This window comes from Aspergillus pseudotamarii (genome assembly GCF_009193445.1).
Source record: "Aspergillus pseudotamarii strain CBS 117625 unplaced genomic scaffold BDV38scaffold_126, whole genome shotgun sequence".
In the NCBI taxonomy this organism is placed as follows: Eukaryota; Fungi; Ascomycota; class Eurotiomycetes; order Eurotiales; family Aspergillaceae; genus Aspergillus; species Aspergillus pseudotamarii.
In genome coordinates, this window is record NW_022475140.1 from 16,950 (window position 1) to 36,648 (window position 19,699).

At 52.2% G+C, this 19,699-nt stretch overlaps 6 protein-coding genes across 6 annotated transcripts; 3 read left to right on the plus strand and 3 right to left on the minus strand.

Annotated features, from left to right (window-relative positions):
- Positions 1–1,763: 1,763 nt before the first annotated feature.
- On the plus strand, positions 1,764–3,018 carry BDV38DRAFT_276241 (putative short chain dehydrogenase/ reductase; the record flags this gene model as incomplete). The annotated part of the gene is made up of 5 exons (XM_032058183.1): positions 1,764–1,793; positions 1,845–1,911; positions 1,967–2,100; positions 2,182–2,488; positions 2,564–3,018. 5 exons carry the CDS (start codon positions 1,764–1,766, stop codon positions 3,016–3,018), a joined length of 993 nt encoding a protein of 330 aa, XP_031907158.1.
- Positions 2,956–4,785, minus strand: BDV38DRAFT_265488 (acetyltransferase sphE). The gene has a single exon (XM_032056355.1). The coding sequence runs from the start codon at positions 4,739–4,741 to the stop codon at positions 3,188–3,190; it is 1,554 nt and encodes a 517-aa protein (XP_031907159.1). The 5' UTR covers positions 4,742–4,785; the 3' UTR covers positions 2,956–3,187.
- Positions 4,786–7,273, plus strand: BDV38DRAFT_265490 (MFS-type transporter sphD). The gene is made up of 2 exons (XM_032056356.1): positions 4,786–5,671; positions 5,734–7,273. Exons 1-2 carry the CDS (start codon positions 5,387–5,389, stop codon positions 7,183–7,185), a joined length of 1,737 nt encoding a protein of 578 aa, XP_031907160.1. The 5' UTR covers positions 4,786–5,386; the 3' UTR covers positions 7,186–7,273.
- On the minus strand, positions 7,232–8,287 carry BDV38DRAFT_290675 (monooxygenase sphC). Its single transcript, XM_032061534.1, has one exon. The coding sequence runs from the start codon at positions 8,253–8,255 to the stop codon at positions 7,278–7,280; it is 978 nt and encodes a 325-aa protein (XP_031907161.1). The 5' UTR covers positions 8,256–8,287; the 3' UTR covers positions 7,232–7,277.
- A 744-nt stretch (positions 8,288–9,031) lies between these two features.
- Positions 9,032–16,795, minus strand: BDV38DRAFT_290679 (reducing polyketide synthase sphB). Its single transcript, XM_032061535.1, has 4 exons — positions 16,131–16,795; positions 11,329–16,069; positions 10,976–11,269; positions 9,032–10,902 (listed from the first exon to the last, which is right to left on the minus strand). Exons 1-4 carry the CDS (start codon positions 16,778–16,780, stop codon positions 9,091–9,093), a joined length of 7,497 nt encoding a protein of 2,498 aa, XP_031907162.1. The 5' UTR covers positions 16,781–16,795; the 3' UTR covers positions 9,032–9,090.
- A 66-nt stretch (positions 16,796–16,861) lies between these two features.
- On the plus strand, positions 16,862–18,698 carry BDV38DRAFT_290681 (aminoacyl transferase sphA; the record flags this gene model as incomplete). Its single annotated transcript, XM_032061536.1, has 4 exons — positions 16,862–16,940; positions 17,135–18,004; positions 18,076–18,218; positions 18,273–18,698. The coding sequence occupies 4 exons, from the start codon at positions 16,862–16,864 to the stop codon at positions 18,696–18,698; spliced, it is 1,518 nt and encodes a 505-aa protein (XP_031907163.1).
- Between the last annotated feature and the right edge of the window lie 1,001 nt (positions 18,699–19,699).

Consider the following 19,699-nt stretch of genomic DNA (forward strand, 5'->3'; position numbering starts at 1 on the left):
GCTCGATAAGACGTTAAGAGGGGTTGAGCTCTCTGTCATTCTCGATCTGCTGTCCATGTTGCATGCATAATATCCGGGTTTGAGACGAATTTTGCCGATATGTTACATTCCTGTACTCTATAGTGCATGTAGAAACTTTGTTCTACATATTTACTGACTTTATACATTCTGAGCAGAACAGACAAAAAAGAACAAAAAAAAAAAAAAAAAAAAAAAAAAAAAAAAAAAAAGGAAAAAAAAGAAGGAAAGAAAATTATTAGGACCTGAAGGCGATCAATGTTTACCAAAGTATATCAGGAACTAGGGGATAAAATATCCCGTATATATATTGGTATTATCTCGGCTAAATCCCATCAATCGCAGATCGAATCCTCTTCTGTCGTGGCTGATTGACCGAAATCCTATTTTAGTCAACATGAAAATTCAATATTCTCGAATGTAACTTTTATACAGTATTTCCTGGAGCGACAATGCAGCCGTTACAACGATAAAATGGGTCAGTGTTTTTTCGTCTGGGTTTCGGCCGGACAAGGTTCGCAGTGGGAAAGAGTGGAGAAATCAGGCCTCCCGCACATTCCGACGATAAATCTTATTTTTTTCCCCCTGATGATTGACGGCACAACTCACTCGGGCCTATGGTCAATCTACGATTTAGTTTTATTTTAGTTATTTACCGAAACCTTGGCGTTTTACACTCAGCCACGGCTGGCCCGTATCGACCCCGTGGTGGTATAGATGAGGGGTTGCAGTGTGTCTACCAGAGTACCTCAACTTAGGGTTAGATAGAATAGGTTCTTCAAATTTAGGAAGCGGTAAAAGACGGCAGGAATCCATTCAGATATTCAGACCCTAAGGTCGATAGTCAATGATCCAGAAAGTTCATACTTGATAATAAAATAAAGTAATAATAACATTTCTAGGGTAACCGTAAGCTAGATTGCTTTGACTCCGTTCCAAGCACAGTCAGCCTCTCCCATTGTCCTGTAGAAGGGAGGGTGTCGACGTAACGTATCTTACTGTCTTACTATCTTTCTATCGCAAGCAAGGGCTTATGACCCCCTCACCTAGGAGTCACATCTGTTTTTCGGCGTGATTTCCATGTCGCAGCCAATTGGTCATTCGGATGATGCTGATCTCGCTAATGCAGATATCTGTGGATTCTAATTTCGGGCAACCAATAACAAGAGGCGCTAAAAGTATCGGCTACATGCTTGGCCTTCGGGTATTTGTGGGTGGGGGGGTGGTTCCTTACTGCGTATAAGGGGGTTGAGGGTGTCGTGTGAGATTGAGGCTGGAGGGGTAAGTCAGACCTAGACCAGGAGGGGAAACAGACTCTGACGCGAATCGTCTCCTTGCAGAAGAGACTACTCCGACAGCCGCCATTGGTGACGGACCGAGGATATGTTGGGGTTCTGGAATGCAACGTTGGTTGGGCCGAAAGGAAAAGCCAACGTGCTATCAGATCGACGATCCCGACGGCGCGAACAGGGCTTATTTGAAGACGAGGTAAGATTTTGTCTTGCCCTCGTGTCCGGGGACGGGACCCGCCAGATCAGCGCCCACTTGGTCAGGCCGGCGACGGCTCCGACTGGCTCCTTGTATTCGCCGGTGGTTCCGGCATCAGGATTCATTCATATTACCCATGCGGCTGGACCAAGATCGACCGAACGGGGTTTTGCAATCCGGACGTCGCGAGAAGTTAACATTGCGCCCTCGCGGGATCTTTCCTCACGAGCTTCCACGGAACGGGGTGGAACGACAGGATGAAACTCGATCAGGATCTTATCGGCAAGGTATGTCCAGACGTCTTCGGCCGATACGGAGCCTCGTTGACAGATTCGCAGACTGCCTTTGTAACGGGGGGCTCTGGTGGATTAGGAAAAGCGATCTCCAACATCCTTGCGGCGCGTGGTTTGTGTGAACCCTCCCGGTAGAGCACCTCAACTTTCACTGATCCCAAGGGAAGGTGCCCATGTCACCATATTCGCGCGGCGACCCGGTCCCCTAGCAGATGCAAAGAATGAGATAGTCCGGAACTGTGTGGATGCGGGTCGACAAGAGATCAATGCTGTTGCGGTGAATCTGGCGGATGCTTCTGCGGTACGTGGCTCCCAGCCCGAGAAACCCACACGCTCAGAGAGCGTTCTGCAAAGGAGCTTTTCCCCCTTAACCAGCAGATAGGTTGCAGAAGCATTCCGGTCCCAACCCCGAATCGCGAATTTCCTGTATTGTTCCGCCGGGGGCAACCACGCGGAGAACGGGTTTTTCATCGATCTTCAAGCTACGCAGCTGGATTCTTGCATGAAAAATAATTATTATTCCACTGCGTATGCCGCCAAAGCTATGTTAGATCTCTGGGTGGAGCATGATCAGAAATCGGCGGGCATCGATCTCTCCAACAACACCACTCGGCCCCAGACCCGGAGGATTGTTTTCGTCAACAGTGCGGCGGCCTTCTTGGGGTTACCCGGGAGCGTGGCGTATACGCGTAAGCCGATGATCTTCCTTTGCTGCTGTGGAATTTGCCGTCCTCCTCTGGCTAACATGGTCTCTCCCTTCGCAGCCGCCAAAAGCGCCGTCCGAGCCCTCGCCGACACGCTCCGCTTCGAAGTCCTCCGCCACAACACCGCCCACACCACCTACACTGTCCACATCGCCTTCCCGGCCGACTTCATCTCCCCGGGGTTTGTCCTCGAGCAGGACACCAAACCGGACCTCACGAAGCGCATCCAGGGCACGAATGTCGCCACCTTCGCGGAGCTGGAGGAGAAATTTCCGTCCTCCGAGCACGTGGCGCAGGGCATCGTGGCGCGGGTCGATCAAGGGGATTTTATTATCTGCGAGGATTCGCTGTCCGCGAGCCTCTTGTTCACGAATATGATGGGATTGAGTCCCAAGCGCGGGCTTGGGATCATCGATTCGTTGTTGAGTGTGGTGATGGGGTGGTTCGTGGTGCCGGTATTGAGGAGGAGGTGGGAGAGGATGTGTCGGGAAGATGGTGGCCACAAGGTACGGTGAGAAGTGCATATATATATATCTATGTATGTATGTATGTATGTATGGAAGAATCCTACGGGGCCTGGCGCGTGAGGTGGAATTCTAGTCTTAGCCGAATCGAACGGTACTCAGAGCTCAGTGTTTGTAAGATATGAACAAATGGGCTAGCCCCAACGCAGGTCGTCGAGGATTATAGTAGTCCATCGCCTGCAGACATAGACTGGAGTTGTTGCTCGACGGCCGGCCAGATGCCTTTCCGGAGACTGTACAATAACCAGAAATTCCCCGCCGCATCCTTTCCGATCACCACGCCCGTGTTTCGCGTGGCGTAGCCTTTGGTCCCAGTTCCTTGGATACAAGATGGCCTGCCCAGCGGATTGCTGCGCTGGTCCAGTGCCATGCCTTCTCGTTCGACGGCGGCGGAGAAATCTACCTGGAACAGTTTGGCTTTGACCCAATTTGAAATCATGACCATGTACATACTCGGGTTTCCGAATAGGGCTGGATGATGTGCGTTGTCCAGAGTATTTCGCTGGATGGTGTCCAGTGCGTGGAGTTGTTCGGCGTTGCGTTGTTGGATCAGAGACCGGCGGATTTCTGATGCGGTCACGCTGAGAGGCTCTTCGAGGATCTGGCGCACCGAACGGAACGTCAGGGTCGCGAAGACGGCATTCGTAACCAATGCACAGGTAGCGGATGGTAGGTGGCCCAGCTCTGCTAAGATGGACCGGCAACAGTATGTATTCCGCAGGTTCACCGTGCGACTGAGGCTAGGCCTTTCGGCTCGGAGAACGACCCGGGTCCACCAGGCAAAGAGAACATCTCCTTCGCTAAGGAAAAGAGGGTTGCCGCCGTCGCTGGCGTCGCGGGATGCAAGCTCCCCTATCGCCTTATCTCGCATCTGATGCAGGTATTTGGCGGGTAGGAAAATGACTCGTTCCTCCTCCCGGTGCTGCCAAAACAGCTCCACCGTGAGAAGATACCGTACTGCAAACAAGAACCATGTCAATCCGATCAGTAGCGTGTCCGTAAAGACGTATGTGGGCGGCGGTTCCGCCTTTGACTCGGCGAGGCCGGCTACTGGATCGTGAGCGAACCCCACCAACGGCTGCACTTCATCCTCTCGTCCGCGCAGCACTGCCGACCAGGCGGTCAGGACCGCATCCAGACCCATCATGTCCATCAGGCTGTGAAGGAAAGAGACGGTCACGAGAGTTGCGTCCTGGAAGGTGATGATGCGAACCCCTAGCTGGGGGCTGTCTGAACCTAGCCAACCCTCCAAGCGATCGGGGAACATGGGAGTCCGGATAAACGATCGGAACTCGGGCGTCATCGTCTCCGTAAGGCCCAGCACACACGGGCGACCCGCGGCATCCAAATGGTGAGGTTGAGCTAAGTGCGACGCTTCTGGATGATCGGCCACGTTCATATCATCATATGCGACCGTGGAATATGCGAAGCCAGGCCGTTTGTCGTCGAACCATTGTGGCACATGGTATTCCAGCCCTCCGTCTGCGTTCCTTCGGATTCGGGCCCCAAGCTTTCGCCAGTCCCCCAATTCGAGTAGTCGGGATAGGGCACACCGCAGCTTCTCAGGGTCCAGGATGTCATCGAAGCGGAAAGTGACATCGAAAGAAAGGCCGCGAGTATGATGGTCGTCATCCCAGTAATGAAAGGGAATGATCGTGTCGGTTGGGACGGTCTGCAGAGGGGCCGCCTTGTTGCCCGAGCGAACAGTGACCATGACAGTTGCCTCGCATGGAACAGTCAGGATTTGAGAAGCAAGAGATGATGTTCTGCTTGTTGTTGTTGTTGTTGATGGTGATCATCGCTACCTAGTAGGTGGGTATGCCCCACCGTACCCACACCGCCCGGGCCGCCGCTGCGGGCGACGGAACCCGTGTGGACCGACGCAACTTTCTAGTGTGTGGTTTGTGCTCCATCCTCCTCCTCCACCCCAAACACACAGCGTGATCGACATCTCTCTGCATGAAGAGAGGAACCCACCTTACTATACTCCGTACTCATTCGTCTCGTCATTCATTCAATTGCCTCCCTTCATTCCCCAGGACCAATGACTGTCCAGGATTCGGCTGAGTCAGATCGACAAAACCATCCGGAAGAATATCTGATCCGGAATCCGACCACTGGGACAAAGAAACCAAGCCCAGGGGCCAATGATTCTCCTATTCGAGCTTTTTTCAGGCTGCTCAAAGATTCTTTCAGCTGCAGCACACCCTTGTTGACACCTCTCCGTCGGCAAACATCGCATGTCCATAATTGACGGCGCGAATTCAATTTTTTTCTTCGAGTGTGTCTGTGATCCAGCTAGAGCCCTAAGGCAACAGTGGCCTGAGAGTAAAAAAAAAACCTAACTATCAAGCCAAGCATGGGACCAGCCGAGCTTAGTGCCGGAACGGGTACCACACCCGCAGTTCGACTAGAATCAGTTTCGCAGTCCATATCGGAAAAGCAAGCCAAGCCAGAGACAGAGACCGTGACCGCGACAGAGACAAAGACTGGCGGGACGGAGGTTCCGACTGAGAGAAGCGGCGAGGATGATGTCGAGCGGTCCCCCAAAAAATCGCTGGCCTTTAAACTGGCCTTTATCGGCCTGGCTGCCAGCATGTTTGTGTTCCAATTGGATGCAACAGCCCTCGGAATTGCCCTTCCAGTGAGCCATGCCCTCTTGTCTCTTGCGGTCGTGAATCGCCCGTCGACTAACCTTGTCGGTAGACCATAGCTGCGGATCTCCAGGGCGAGAGTTTAGAGTCCTTCTGGGCGAACTTGTCCTATACCCTCTGTGGTCTGGTCATGCAACCGGTGTGGGCCAGTATCTCTACCGCGTTCGGTCGGAAACCGCCTCTGTATGTCTCCATGGCGTTGTTCTTCATCGGATCCATCGTCTTTGCCGTGGCCCAAAATATGAAAACAATCATCGTCGGCCGTGTACTGCAAGGGTTCGGCGGGGGGGGAATTGACGTGCTGGCGGAGGTGATTCTCGCGGATATGACGACTCTGGAGGAACGCTCGAAATACCTTGGCTTGATGGCTATTCCCATGGCGATTGGCAACATCATGGGGCCCTCGGTGGGGGCCCTGTTCGCGAATTATGCGAGCTGGAGATGGATCGGATGGGTCAACTTGCCGTTGCTGGGAATCGGTACACCGTTGGTGTTTTTCTTCCTCAAGCTCCGGCCGGTCCCCCTCGATGCATCGCTGGCTAAGAATCTGAACCGTCTGGATTGGATTGGCATGGCGTTGGTCGTTGTCGGGATCACGATCTTCGTGTTACCGCTCAGTTGGGCGGGCTCTTTATTTCCATGGGCTTCCTGGCAAACTCTGGTCCCAATGTTCCTCGGGGTTGCGGTGTTGGTCATCTTTGCTTTCTACGAGGCGAAACCCGCAGCGCCTATTGTTCCCCATCGACTCTTCCACTCGAAGACGGGAAATATGACATTAGCGGGAGGCTTCCTCCATGGCGCGGTTCTGGTCTCGCTGTTGCAGTACTTACCCTTGCTGTACCAAGCCGTCCAACTCGAAACAGCCATCTTATCCGCTGTCTCCCTGCTGCCCACCGTCATCATCAGTGTGGTAGTGGCAGCGGCCTCCATGATGATGGTTCCGTTGTTCGGTGGCTATGTATGGGTTCTCCGGCTGGCATGGGTCATCCTCACGCTGGGAACGGGCTTGCTGGTCCTGTTCAACGTCGGATCGTCGGCCTCCATGCGCCTCGGACTGCCCATTCTCTGGGGAGCCGGTGTTGCGTTGCTGCGTCTCAATCTGCTGCCCATGCAAGCGAGCGTGAAAAACGTCGACGACACCGGCCTGGCGATTGGACAATTTCTCACCATCCGCATGTTCGGAGGTCTCGTCGGCCTCACGATCTCTTCCACCATTTTCAACACGGTCTTCTCAACCTCGATGTCCGCCACGACAGTTCCACTGACCGGTTCGCTGACCCCTCTCCAGGACGCTGCCAATGCGGTCGCCTTTATTGATAAGCTCCGGTCACTAGATGTTCCAGTTGGAACGCTGGACCAGGTTCTCCGGGTTTATCTGAAGTGCTTCCAGACGATCTTTTACACAATGACGGGACTTAGTGGACTGGGGTTGGTGACTTCGCTGTTCGTGGAGGAGATCGATCTCAAGTCGCAAGATCTCGGAAACCAGCGCTTCGAGGAATAGTTGGAAAATGGATACACCGAGCCTCTACCAAGCTGTTCAATAGAGTATATCATTCCCAGTAGCCCAGTCTAGAGTAGCCTTATGTACAATTCTCACATCTTGTCATAATCAATCGTATCCCATTGTTTGGGCTGGTTGAGAACCTCTTGCAAATCCTCCATAGCCCCCTGCAGATCATCTAAACCCAAGTGCAATGCCAATTCAATATAATCCTTGGTCCACAGGCCGGGGGAGCCGCGCGGATACTGCGATCGAAACCCCACGAAACGCTGCGCCCGCTTGGACAACTTCCGCACGGTTTCTAGCTTGATAATGAACGGATGTGCTTCCGCGGGGGTCAGAAAGCTCGGGATGACCGTCAGCTGGATACATTTCCGTTCCAGCTCCGTTTTATTCTCACCCATCGCATGAATGACTTTGCCCCCGATCAGGAGACAATCCCCCGTCTGCATCTCCGCCGGGATTGTCTGCTTCATATTCCCGCGTTGGTGAAAGGGCCACTTGTTGCTTCCGGGTATGATGCGGGTGGCGCCATTGTCATCCGTGAAATCGGAGAAGGCGAAGAGGAAGTTGATCTGTGGTTCCGTGCAGTCCGGTCCGAGCTGGGCGTATGGTGGATAGGAGGTCAGATCGCGGTGCAAGACCTGCGCGGGCTGCGGTCCGGAAGCATGGAGGGTGGTCGCCGCCGAGAGCCAGTAGTCTCCGTTATGTCCACCTTCGCTGTAGCAGCGCTTGCAGATGGCATGGATGAAGTCGTTCTCGAGGATCCGCTCTCGAAACGTGGCGCTGTGATTGATGAGGTCGCCTGCCCGCTTCGTTTTGGTGCCGTGGAAGGCTGCCAGGTCGGGATGGGGCACTCGGGAGCCCCGTTGGACGGAGTCGATGCGGGATTCGAGTTCGGTGGTGATCTGGGTCGCCTCGGCAGTGGTGAGCATGTGTTTCAGGATGACGCCGCCGCTTTCCTTCCAGTGCTTGAACACTTCATCCAACGGGGTGTCGACGGTCACCTCCGCCAGCTTCAATCCATTGGGGACGGCGACCTGTGGGACGTCTGTTGGCACTCGCCACATTCTGAGTTCTGGAAGTTCCCCAGGATATATGGAGGATAGAGAATATGGGAGCTGCTAAGGTGACTTCGATATCCCCGTTTCCCGCATACGATCTTATGAATAGGCACTTCCATGGTGTCATAGGGGCTATTTCACTGAATGATCACGCTCGTCAGACTCGGATCCCGTTCCCTGATGCGTCCGGGCTTCCGGATTCCGATCGCCCGGCTGGTGCGGACAGCATGTGCAGCCTGCTCCGTCCTTTCTCTCGACCAATGTTGTACAGTGCAACTCGGCCCCTTGCCGACAAAGAGCATGGTTGGAAATGGTGGACACCTGGGTGCATCAGTCGGTACTGAAGGCGAGACATGTGGCCTCCCAGGCGTATCTTTGGTCTGTTATCCAAACCTGCAGATCAGAATCCAAGAGGTACAAAGACTATGGGATAGTCTTGAGCCGAGGCTCTAGAACTATGCTCTTTGCGAGGGAACTCGTTTCCTACATCATTGACCAATCGGCATTCCTGCAATTCAGATGTCTTCTAGTTCTACCTACCCCTTAGACTACGCGGAGGAACTCCCTTTAAGCGTATCATGAACGAAGAATGTTATTATGAAGCCTTCAAAACAACTACATACAGGGCATTTCTGACAATGAGAATGTACAGTTTGAGCAGGACCAAAAGAATGTAGAGGAAGCCTGAATAGGTGTGTGGAATACTTTAACCAATTCCTTACGTGACTCTCCAGTAGGGCACTGGTAGAGGTTATGCCGACGCGCGCTGAAGGCTGGCCTCCAGCAAGTAGCAGCATGCTGCAACGTAGACTTTGCCAGTGCAATTCGCACGAGCGACGGTTTAACTCTCGTTGTTTTCTATCGCGATTCGATAAACTTCGTTTGCCGCATATTGACCCAGAATGTCAAGAGAGCCAATGCTCATCATTTCCAGCATGGGAAGGTCGAACGAGAAGACCTGTTTGATCCAAGCACGCAATTCGAGAGCCACCAAAGAATCAAGACCGAGGTCCAGCAATGGCGAGCTCGTATTAGGCTCCTCGTGAGGTTTCAGCAACAGATCGAACAGTCTCTTGCCAATCTCGACCGCAAAGAGCTTCGCGGCTTCTGGCGACTGGAGAATGGAAGGGTCCGCTTTAGCGTTGCTCAGGTATGACTTCAGAACATCTGTCGATGCGGTGGTCGTGACAACCGCAGAATTGTTGTGATAGGAGGCCATGCGACGGTCTTTCTTCCAGATCACGTAGTTGCTGGGGTCATGCAATGGAATGAGCAAAGCAAGCCCAACGAGGAACGTATTCTTGTGCACGAAATAAGAAGCGTTCTTTGCATCAACCGCAAGGGCTTCGTCGACGGCTGGACCTGGTTTGTTATGGACTAACATGGATATGGCCATTGCATCGATGACCTCCTGCTCCAGGACAGGTTTGAAACCACTCCTGGACATTTTCCCCATCATGCCTTGGTGCTCAGAAATCCATCCAACGTCCTCCACAGCCCCCATGTCAACGACGGACGCCGCCAGGCCCAGGTCATTACGATACTGGGCGAACGCATCGAGGAAGCTGTTTCCACTGGCATAATTAGCTTGGCCAGCTTGTCCAACGATGCCGGAGACCGAGCTAAACATCACAAAGAAATCTAGATCGATCCCCGCATCCATGGAAGCATTGTGGAGGTTCCAGGTTCCCTGAACTTTGGGTGCGGTCGACGCCATCCATTCATCGAAGCTCATCCTCGTAAAGTTCTCGTTGGCGACGACCATGGACATCTGTACAATACCTTTGAGGGGATAGGTCGCTGCACCCATGGCTTTCTTCACGTCCTCCAGTTTCGTGGTATCCCCACTCACAAGCTTGACGGCGCAGCCCATGCTGTGAAGCTCGGCGACAAAGTCATCGTCTTTGGGCGTGAGGCCAGCACTACGGGAGAGGTAGACGAGCTCACGAGCACCGTGATCGACCATCCAGGTGGATACGGCTCGACCAATACCGCCAAGGCCACCAACCATGAGGTAAGAGGCTGACTCGTTAAAAGCAATCGTTAAAGTCCTCTTGGTGGTTTCCAATCCCAGGTGGGTCTCCCCTTCGGTTGGCTTGAACGAAACGCCGACACGACCAATGTGTTGACCCTTCTCCATAAATCGGAATGCATCCTGCGTCTGGCCTGCGGGAAATATTTTCGTCGGGAGTGGCGAAATGTATCCTTTGTTGTAAAAGTCCAAGATGGAGAAAATCAATGCTCTTGCGACATGGATTCTCTTCCAAAGTCCATCAATGTCGACACAACAATAGTTGCGGTTCGCCAGGAATGGCTTCATGTCGAGTTTACCATCGCCGATCAGATCGCGTTTTCCGATCTCCAGTAGAGTGCCAAACTCAGCCACGCAGTTCCACGTCGCGTGCAACAGCTCGCCCGAGAGGGAGTTGAGAATGAAGTCTATTCCACGGCCGTCTGTCTCTCGCATCACACCATCCACAAAGGAGTTGTCACGGGAGTGGAAGATTCTGTTTGGCGGGATGTGGTAGTTCTCTATCAAATACTTAACCTTCTCTTCGCTGCCAACCGTGACATACACATCGGCCTCCAGCATCTGGGCCACCTGGATAGCTGCCAGGCCCACTCCACCACACGCACTGTGGATCAGGACGGACTATACAGGGATGTTTGGTCAGTCACTGCATTTCTATAGCACACAATAACATGGGGTATTCTGTGCCGCCTACCTGGCCTTTTGTGACGCGTCCGACGTTGACCATGGAGTGAATGGCAGTAAAATACGGTATAAGCATCGTTCCCGCTTGGTCAAAGGTGAGGCTGTCCGGAATCCGCACGCAAACAGCAGCAAGTGTGGTCGTATATGTGGAGAAGGCGTCTTTCCGGCAAAAGCAAACGACCCGATCGCCCACTTGAAGGTCGTCGGGGCTGACGTCTGCCCCAACACGCGTGACGATGCCTGCTGCTTCGATTCCGAAGAGACGGACCGGCAATTCAACAATGCCCAGTGCGACCAGAATATCCTAATCTCTCTTGTCAGTAACATGCCATATGCGCTGGGAAATCTCGTCGATAAACTTGCCCGAAAGTTCAGACCGGCGGAGTACACCTCGACCTCCACTTCGTCGTTGTCGAGATCCTTTCGTTGATGACGCGCGTAATGTAGACTGTTCACCCGCCCAGGGGTACGCACATTCAGTGTGGCCATCTCGTTCGAATCTTCCGAGACGGAAAGCTCGTCGGCCAAGACGAAGGGATGGAAGCGTGCGACTTGAACTCGGTCATTGAAAATGGCCCATTCGAAGTCGGGGTTGAGCTCCTCGTCGCCTTCCCGGAGCTGAAACTTGGAAAACACCTGGAGTAGTTGCTCGACGGATTTCGGATTGTCGAAGCTGTCGACCTGACAGGTCGCCAAATTGGCCAGCTGCTCTGTACGGATAGTTCTGGCGAGGCCGAGAACTTGTGCATATCGTGGATCACGGCATCCTATATCAATGAGATGAGTCACCCAGAGCATGCCGGCGTCGCGGCTTTGAAGGCCGAGGAGGAAGGCCTTGAATGAGAGGAAGCGTGCTTCATCAATCTCGTGGAAAAAGGGCCGGTCGACGTCCAGGAGCGCAATCACATCTTGTCCAGCTGGAGGCTCATCCCCTAATTTACATCTAGTCACCTGGTAGCCCTCTTTCTCGAGCTGAGTCAAGATGTGTGTGACAGCAGGCCCTTCCTCCTCAGAAAGAACTGTAACCTTCTTCATTGGCGTCTCACGGACCTGCCTTACTACCATCGTAATGGTAGTTTGGTGAGGCTCTTCTGAATCCAGAGCCACAGCCTCGATATCGCCAAAGCCGGCAGCAGAAAGCTCTGTCTCCCACTCTTCTTTGCGCAGGTATGCCGTCTCAATTGGCCTATCGACAGGGCCCGACCACCATGTCGGTAGCACGCCGAGCACATACTGGACCCATCTGGATGACGGGCAAAGTTCCTGCAGTAGCAATCTGCCATCGGGACGTAGGAGCTTCCTCAGGTTGGTCAAGCTTGCCTGGACATTTTTCGTTTCACGGAGAGCGTTGACCGCTATAATGAGATCGTACCCGACTTCGTCAAATCCTTGTTCGAACGGATCCTCGCTGATGTCCAGGCTAGCGAATTCCATATTGGGGAATGCCTTCTCTTGGGTTGTCGCCGCAACGTAGCCCGGGGTGGTCAAAGTGTACTTGGCACACAGAATCTCCCCGTTGGTTCGCGTCAATTCGGCGAGGATATCACGGTGCAACGACACGCCATTTCCAGCTCCAATCTCAAGGATTTTGATGTTTGGCTTGGAATGGCTCAACCTTTGAATAAATTCCCTTCGGTCTAGCTGTCCGAGAAATTCATGAACGTGCGTTAGAGCTCCCTCGGGGAGGACACTATCCAGGCCTTTGCCGGACAAGAGGGAGTCCATCTGTGTGCAGACTTCACGGATGGCATTGGCAACCGGGACTGCTGTGCTATCTGCGAGCTGGCCCATTATATTGTCGATCCGAGCCGAGATAGCCTCATTGTCAAGGCCTGTCCAAGTTGAAGGTAATCTAAACGGAATCGAGCTGGATTGAGACCTGATCCAAGTCATGTATTTCTGCAGATGTGGCAGAGTTGGATTGTTTCCCAATTCTGAAAGGTTCCACTGAGACAGGAGCAAGTAGATGTCCCCGAGCTCCCCTAGAAGACGCAAGTGGTCCCTTCGGCTTACTGGTGCGCGAAAGAGCTCGTGCATATCTAGGAAGTCAATATCGGGTCTCCACTCACACCTCGACGCGGCGTGTGTGTCTGAAACGTCCGCTACACCAGCACCATCCGCAAGGGACATCCGGATACCAGCGGCTTCAACAACTGTCGTGCCCTCAGATATACAAATGCCATCTCCAACGACCGAAAAGTTGCTCGACAGCGTAGCAGAAACGCTAGTAATCATATCAGAGGGGCACTCATAGACGGTGACTTTATCGATGCTGGTCGGGAGCCAGGTTTTGGTTTTGCGTCCGTAGCCCTTGACTGCTGCAGCACCCAGAATCTGGAGGGTTGCATCAAGGACGGTAGGGTGGATGTGGTAGTTGGCTTCATCCCCCTGTCTTCCATTAACAACATTGCCAACAGCCCGTTGCTCTAAAGTTGAGGTCGTCATCGTCTCAAGAGTCTGGAATGATGCTCCCAGGTTTAGGCCCCCTTTGCTCATTTTTTCATACCATTTTCTCGTATTGAGCTTCCGGGGCAAGGCAGCAGGATCCTCAGCCTTTCCCGGTGCCGATGACTGAGCGCAGGCCTCTCCTGTACAGTGCCTTGTCCAATTGCGCCCATTATACGCTGACACGGCAAACTCCCACCATACGCTATTCAGGGAGTTCGTCAATCGGTGTGGACGGAATGTCGCCATTATCTCTGTCGGCTTCCCCTCGCTGAGCACCAGCGCAGTGCTGACAATGATATTTCGGACGCTGAATCCCCCCTTAACATTTGTCAACTGTCTGACCGCCTCTCCTGCCAAGGCAATGTAGCCACAGAACGGGAAGACAATATTGTCGCCGACCTTGTGGTCACGAATCCACGGTGTGTTTGTAACGTGGAGCATGTTACGCCAGACAGGTTCACTATCACTGCTCTCAGCCACCCTTGCACCAAGAAGATCATGGTATGGGAATCTGCGGCTGCGCCATTCCTTACTGAGACGAGATTCGTACCAGTAACTGCCCTCGTGATTCCATGGGTATCGCGGAAGATCTGAAAGACAAGAACCTGCGGGAAAGAGGGCCTGAAGATCAACGTCAACATTGAGCGAATGTAGGGCTCCAATGGCAGATAAGAAAGATGCGCTACAATCTTGGTTGCGCGCCATAACAGACACATAGGGAGCAGGAGAAGAAACTTGAGTGAATATTTGTCTCAGTGGACCTGCGAGCGCACCGTGAGGCCCAACCTCAAGGAAGATTGCATTCCTCCCTACGTCATGTTTCAAAATGGCAGTGATGGCCTCGCGAAACCGAACCGGCGATTCCAAATTGTCCCGCCAGTACTTCGAATGGATGGGGTGCTCGTGGCCAAGAACATTTCCCGACACACTTGAGAAGAAGAGCACCGAAGGGTCTCTCCCGACCACTTCCTCGCCAATCAAGGATTGGTAATCCTCTCCGATCTCTTTCATATGGAACGAATGATAAGCTTTGTCAACCTGGAGCAGTCTAGCCAGTATCTGCGGTTGTGTCTCTTTAATAGCAGCAACAACAGATTTGACAGCGTCGACGTCACCTGAGATTGTAACACTTTTGGGTGAGTTATCACAGGCAATGGTCACACTTGGGACGAGGTACTTTTCGGTTTGTTCCCAACTCATTCCAACAGCTGCCATTGTCCCTGCTCTCTTTTGTCTGCTTGTGATTGCCCCGCGGTGATGGGCAGCTGTTATAGCCTCGCCAGCTGTGAGCGCCCCGGCGGCGTATGCTGCAGCAATCTCACCACTGGAATGGCCCACGACTGCGTCTGGGCGAATCCCTGCGGACTTGAGAGTGTCGACTAGTGCAATCTGAATAGCAGTGCAAAGGGGTTGAGAGAACTCAGCCAATGACAGACGGCTCTTTTTAGCTGTCTTCTTGAGCTCCTCTTCGATCGAGTATTGAGGCTTCTCCCCGGCAATGGTCTGCAGGTGTTGATCGAGAGATCGGATGCTAGATCTGAATACCTCATTCGACCGCAACAGCTCCCGTCCCATCTGGGGCCATTGTGCACCCTGACCAGTGAAGACCATAACCACGCTTGGTGGCTTCGCAGATTTGGAGTTTACAGGGTGTGAAACGCTTTCAACCACACCATTACTGACAATAGCAAAAGCGCGGTACGGCAAGTGCTCCCTTCTCCTTGCCAAGGTGTAGGCCAGATCACTGACCTTGTCCGGATTTCGTTCCACCCATTCCTTGTAGTTGTCGATCATCCTCGTGATTGACTTCGACGAGTTGGCTGTAAACAACAAAAGTTGCGGTGTCTCCGGCGTTTCGTGAACTGCAGCCGGAACGTTATGGGTGGCAGCAGATTCTAGAATGACATGGGCGTTTGCACCACCAATCCCAAACGAATTCACACTGACCCTTTCAAGTCTATCTTTCGGCCAAGGCAGTGCCTCGGTAGGAACGGTGAGCTTACTGTCCACGAACGGAATATTCGGGTTGGGGCTAGTGAATTTGATGTTAGGGGGGATGGTGCGATGCTCGAGTGCTTTCACCATCTTCAATAGTGATACAAGGCCGGATGCAGCTTCTGTGTGCCCCAGATTGGGCTTGACGGAGCCTATGTAGACGCCTTTGTCCCCAAAGACCCGCGCCACCGCTCTCGCCTCGATAGGGTCCCCAGTCGGCGTACCTGTGCCGTGGCATTCAACCATGGCGGTTTCCGTGTAGTCAGTAATACCTCCGAGATCATATGCCCTCCTCATTAGAGCCTCCTGTGCGTCCGTGCTAGGTTGGGACAGTGTAGGAGTCTTTCCGTCCGCGTTGTGGGATGTTGCTCTCACGACCGCACGAACTGGGTTGCCATCTCTCAGGGCATCGGCCAATGGCTTAATAAATATGGCTGTAACCGCCTCTCCACGGGCATACCCATTGGCGTCAGCAGAGAAGGTCTTGCATGAGCCGTCACTAGATAGAACCCCTTGTTCCTGCATCGCCATCGACATTCCGGGTGCGAGGATCAGATTGACACCACCCACTAGAGCGGATTCACAGTCACCTCTGCTAATCGCAGCACAGGCCTCGTTTAGAGCCACTAGGGCGGATGAACAGGCTGTACGAATTGTCATACTATTCAACCGTATTAGCACCAACGCGTTATTAGGAACAATCATCTCAAGGAATGTTATACCTTGGCCCTTGTAGGTCAAACTCATATGACAACCGATTAGCAACAACAAAGTCTCCTGAGCCGGAGATACGATGGATTCCCCAAGGCTGGGTCTCCTTCCCGAACATCTCCAGCCAGTCCTCTCCGAAATTACCAATATAGGTGCCAATTGTCTTGCCTCTCCAGTTTGTCACACCGGCATCTTCGAAAGCCTCGCGTGCGACTTCCAGCATGAGTCTTTGCTGAGGGTCGGCTCGCTCGACCTCTGTTCGCGTCATGCTAAAGAAGGAGGTATCCAGCGCTCCGACGTCGACGCTCTGGTCAAGGAAATATCCATACTCGGTTGAGACTGTCCCTGGCTTTTTTGTATCTGAGTAATATGAGTCAATGTTGTAGCGAGATTCGGGGACACGGCATCGTCCATCTTTCTTTGCGAGGAGGAAATCCCAAAGTTCATCGGGCGTCGTCAATCCCCCTGGGAGACGACATGCCATACCACAGATGGCGATGGGGGTTTGGCGACTACCATGGGCCCTGTGGGTCGAAGTACCATTTGTGCCGTTCGTGTGCACACCATTGGTTTGCTGTCCGTTGAGTGTGGCCCCATTCATCATCTTCGAACCCACTGTTACCTCATGGCCATTGATGCCGTTACTTTCGTACATAGTCATAGATGTGAATTGTGGGGAAATAAAGAGAAAGTTGTCTATTTTACAATAACCTGGCGAGCCATCTGTACCTTTGAGTTTAAAATGACCGTCAACGTGGTTGTTCTCCACAACATTCCATACGTCTACCATGTGCTGGGGTTCGGCAACGGCCATGCGCCCCGTCGGCTCGCACGCCGGAACCCGTCCGGGTGACGAGCCACAGCATCTCGGCCCGGTACGCCGATGAGGAAGTATGCTCAGTAGATGAGCCTATTATGTGACCGGACATATTGTCTCGATATCCTGTTGAACGTTCTTTCTTTTTTAGTTTCTTTGCCTGGTGATACTACGCTGTCCGCTGCACATCTGTTGAAGCTTTCTCCTTCCGCAACCTCAGCACCATGGCAGCTAACGGCACAGTCGTCTCGGAGATGGTCTCCTGGATCAAGAGCCAGAAGCTGGTCGCTCCCCGTATGAAAGATGCCCCCATATTCTACCGAAATCTCGAGGAGGCTTTAGATATTCGACGGTCAACCCAATCTTTGATGACCCGCGGACAAAGCACATGGAAAACAGGAGATGCGATTGACTTCTGCTCCAACGACCTTCTCTCTCTCGGACTCACAGGAGCACTACGCAGGGAGTTCCTAGCAGAGCTAGCCAGACACCCGGACTTCTCGCTGCATTCGGGGGGATCCCGCGTTATGGGCGGCAACTATGACTATATCGAGGAGGTGGAGCAGGAGATCGCCGACTTCCTCGGGTCTGAAACGGCGCTCATGTTTAACTCCGGGTCTAACGGAAATATTGCCATTTATACATCTATCCCACGACCCGGGGATGCCATTGTATACGATGAGCTGGTTCACTTCAGCACGCACACCGGTATGGCTGCCTCCTTGGCCACCACCAAGGTTGCTTTCCGCCACAATGACCTCGACGCCTTTCGAGAGGTCATGTCCTCCACCATGGACTCCCAGCCCATGCTTCAGGACGGCTCACGCTCGATCCTCGTTTCCGTAGAGTCAGTCTACAGCATGGATGGCGACGTTTGCCCTCTGGTCGAGATGCTGGAGATTGCTCGGGAGATCTGTCCCAAGGGGAACTTCGCTTTTATTGCTGATGAAGCCCACGCCACTGGGGTCGTGGGCCCTAAAGGCGTCGGTCTCGTCAAGCTGCTAGGTCTGGAAAATGAAGTTGCAATTCGACTGAATACCTGCGGCAAGGCCTTGGCCTGTACTGGATGTAAGATCAATAGACCTCTCGGTACCTCCTCACAGTCATTCAAACGGTATAACTAACGCAATATTTAAAAGCTGTGGTTCTGGGAAATGCCACCGTCCGAAACATGATGCTCAACTATGCTGGGTCATTGGTCAACACCACAGCCCCATCCTTCCCGTCAGTTGCGGTTATCCGCGCAGCATATAATCTGATGAGAACTGGTGCCACACAAAAGGTATGCAATTATTGGTTAGAGTACCTGGAGAACCGAGGATAACAAAAAGCCTAGGCCCAAGACAACATACAACACCTTGTCAAATACTTCTTCAAATCCATCACCTCTAGCGAGATCTGGGACAAGGCCAGCGATATGGGTATCTTGTCTATTCCTGTGGCTGAGGACTATGAGTCACTGGACTTTGTGACGCATATCGTACCAATATGGACCCGACAAAAGTACAACTGGTGGCTCTTCTTTCACCTGCAACTAGCAAAAATCGCGGTCGTTCCCATTGACTATCCGCAGGTTCCCAAAGGCAAGTCGCGGGTCAGGGTCATGATTCATGCTGAAAATACGGAGAAAGAGGTGGACTACCTGGTGGCCACACTTTGTGACTTTGTTAATGAGATGATCGATATCGAGGAGGGTAGCGAAAAGGGCAAGATCCCAAAAGCTGCCCAGGAGGTTTACGCATTGATGGCCGCGAATGCATGAATTCTGTCCTATCCACTGGCAAGTCTGGCTCATCTTGTAAAGGTAGAACCGAGGCGAGATCTACTCGCCTTCCTAAGTCAAATGCGACTAACCATTACATAGCTTGGTAGAGATAGACTCGCCTGGATTATCATCCTTTATTAGACTGCTCTGCCTTTAAGTAAGTAATAGTATAGAGTAATATTACGATTTCATTGCACTGTATCTGACTATCTATTTACTAATTACTCGATTACGATTGATTGATTCTTGATAATCCTACTAACTATACATGAGGCCGGCCGCTCAAACTTCATTTTATTATCGAACTATATTTTTCTTTTTAAAAAAAAAGATAAAATTTAGGATTTATATTTACCCAGAGGATATTTTATACAGGTCGCTCAGGGGTTAATAAATCAGAGATATAGTAAGTTTGAAATATAGTATTGAATCTATTCGTCCTCTCAGGTAACCAGTATAATACTAGTATTCTACTCTAAGATATATCCACCTCTTCCACACATTCTATATACATAGTGTAGTATATCCACAGCATCTAATAAAATCCGCTTAGAAGAGTACTAAGCTTTATTATCAGTGTGGTGTAATGCATAGATCCAGATTTTAGAAGATACAGGTCGGCAAGTAACACTGCCTTCATGACGGACCACACCGAAGTAGATGTTCCCCTCATGCGTAGGATCTCCTGGAATGTTGGCATCAACAGCGGACAGCTACTACGGATACTGGATACATCGATGGTGTGTACCCCATTTTCAATGATATTCGGCACAACACGTTCAACTTCTTCGCGAATGGCAGCGAGCAGCTTCGGCCGCGAATATAACTCAGAAAGAAACCAGAATATTGCAAGGGCGGTGTTAGATAGGAGTCCAATAGTTGCAATCGATTCCAGGTATGCAGTTTCTTCTGTCCTTAAGCCGGTATCGCGCGCCGTTTTAAACATAGCAAGTGTGGTATAAGACGCATTTCCATACCCATCCAGTCGGTAAGAATTC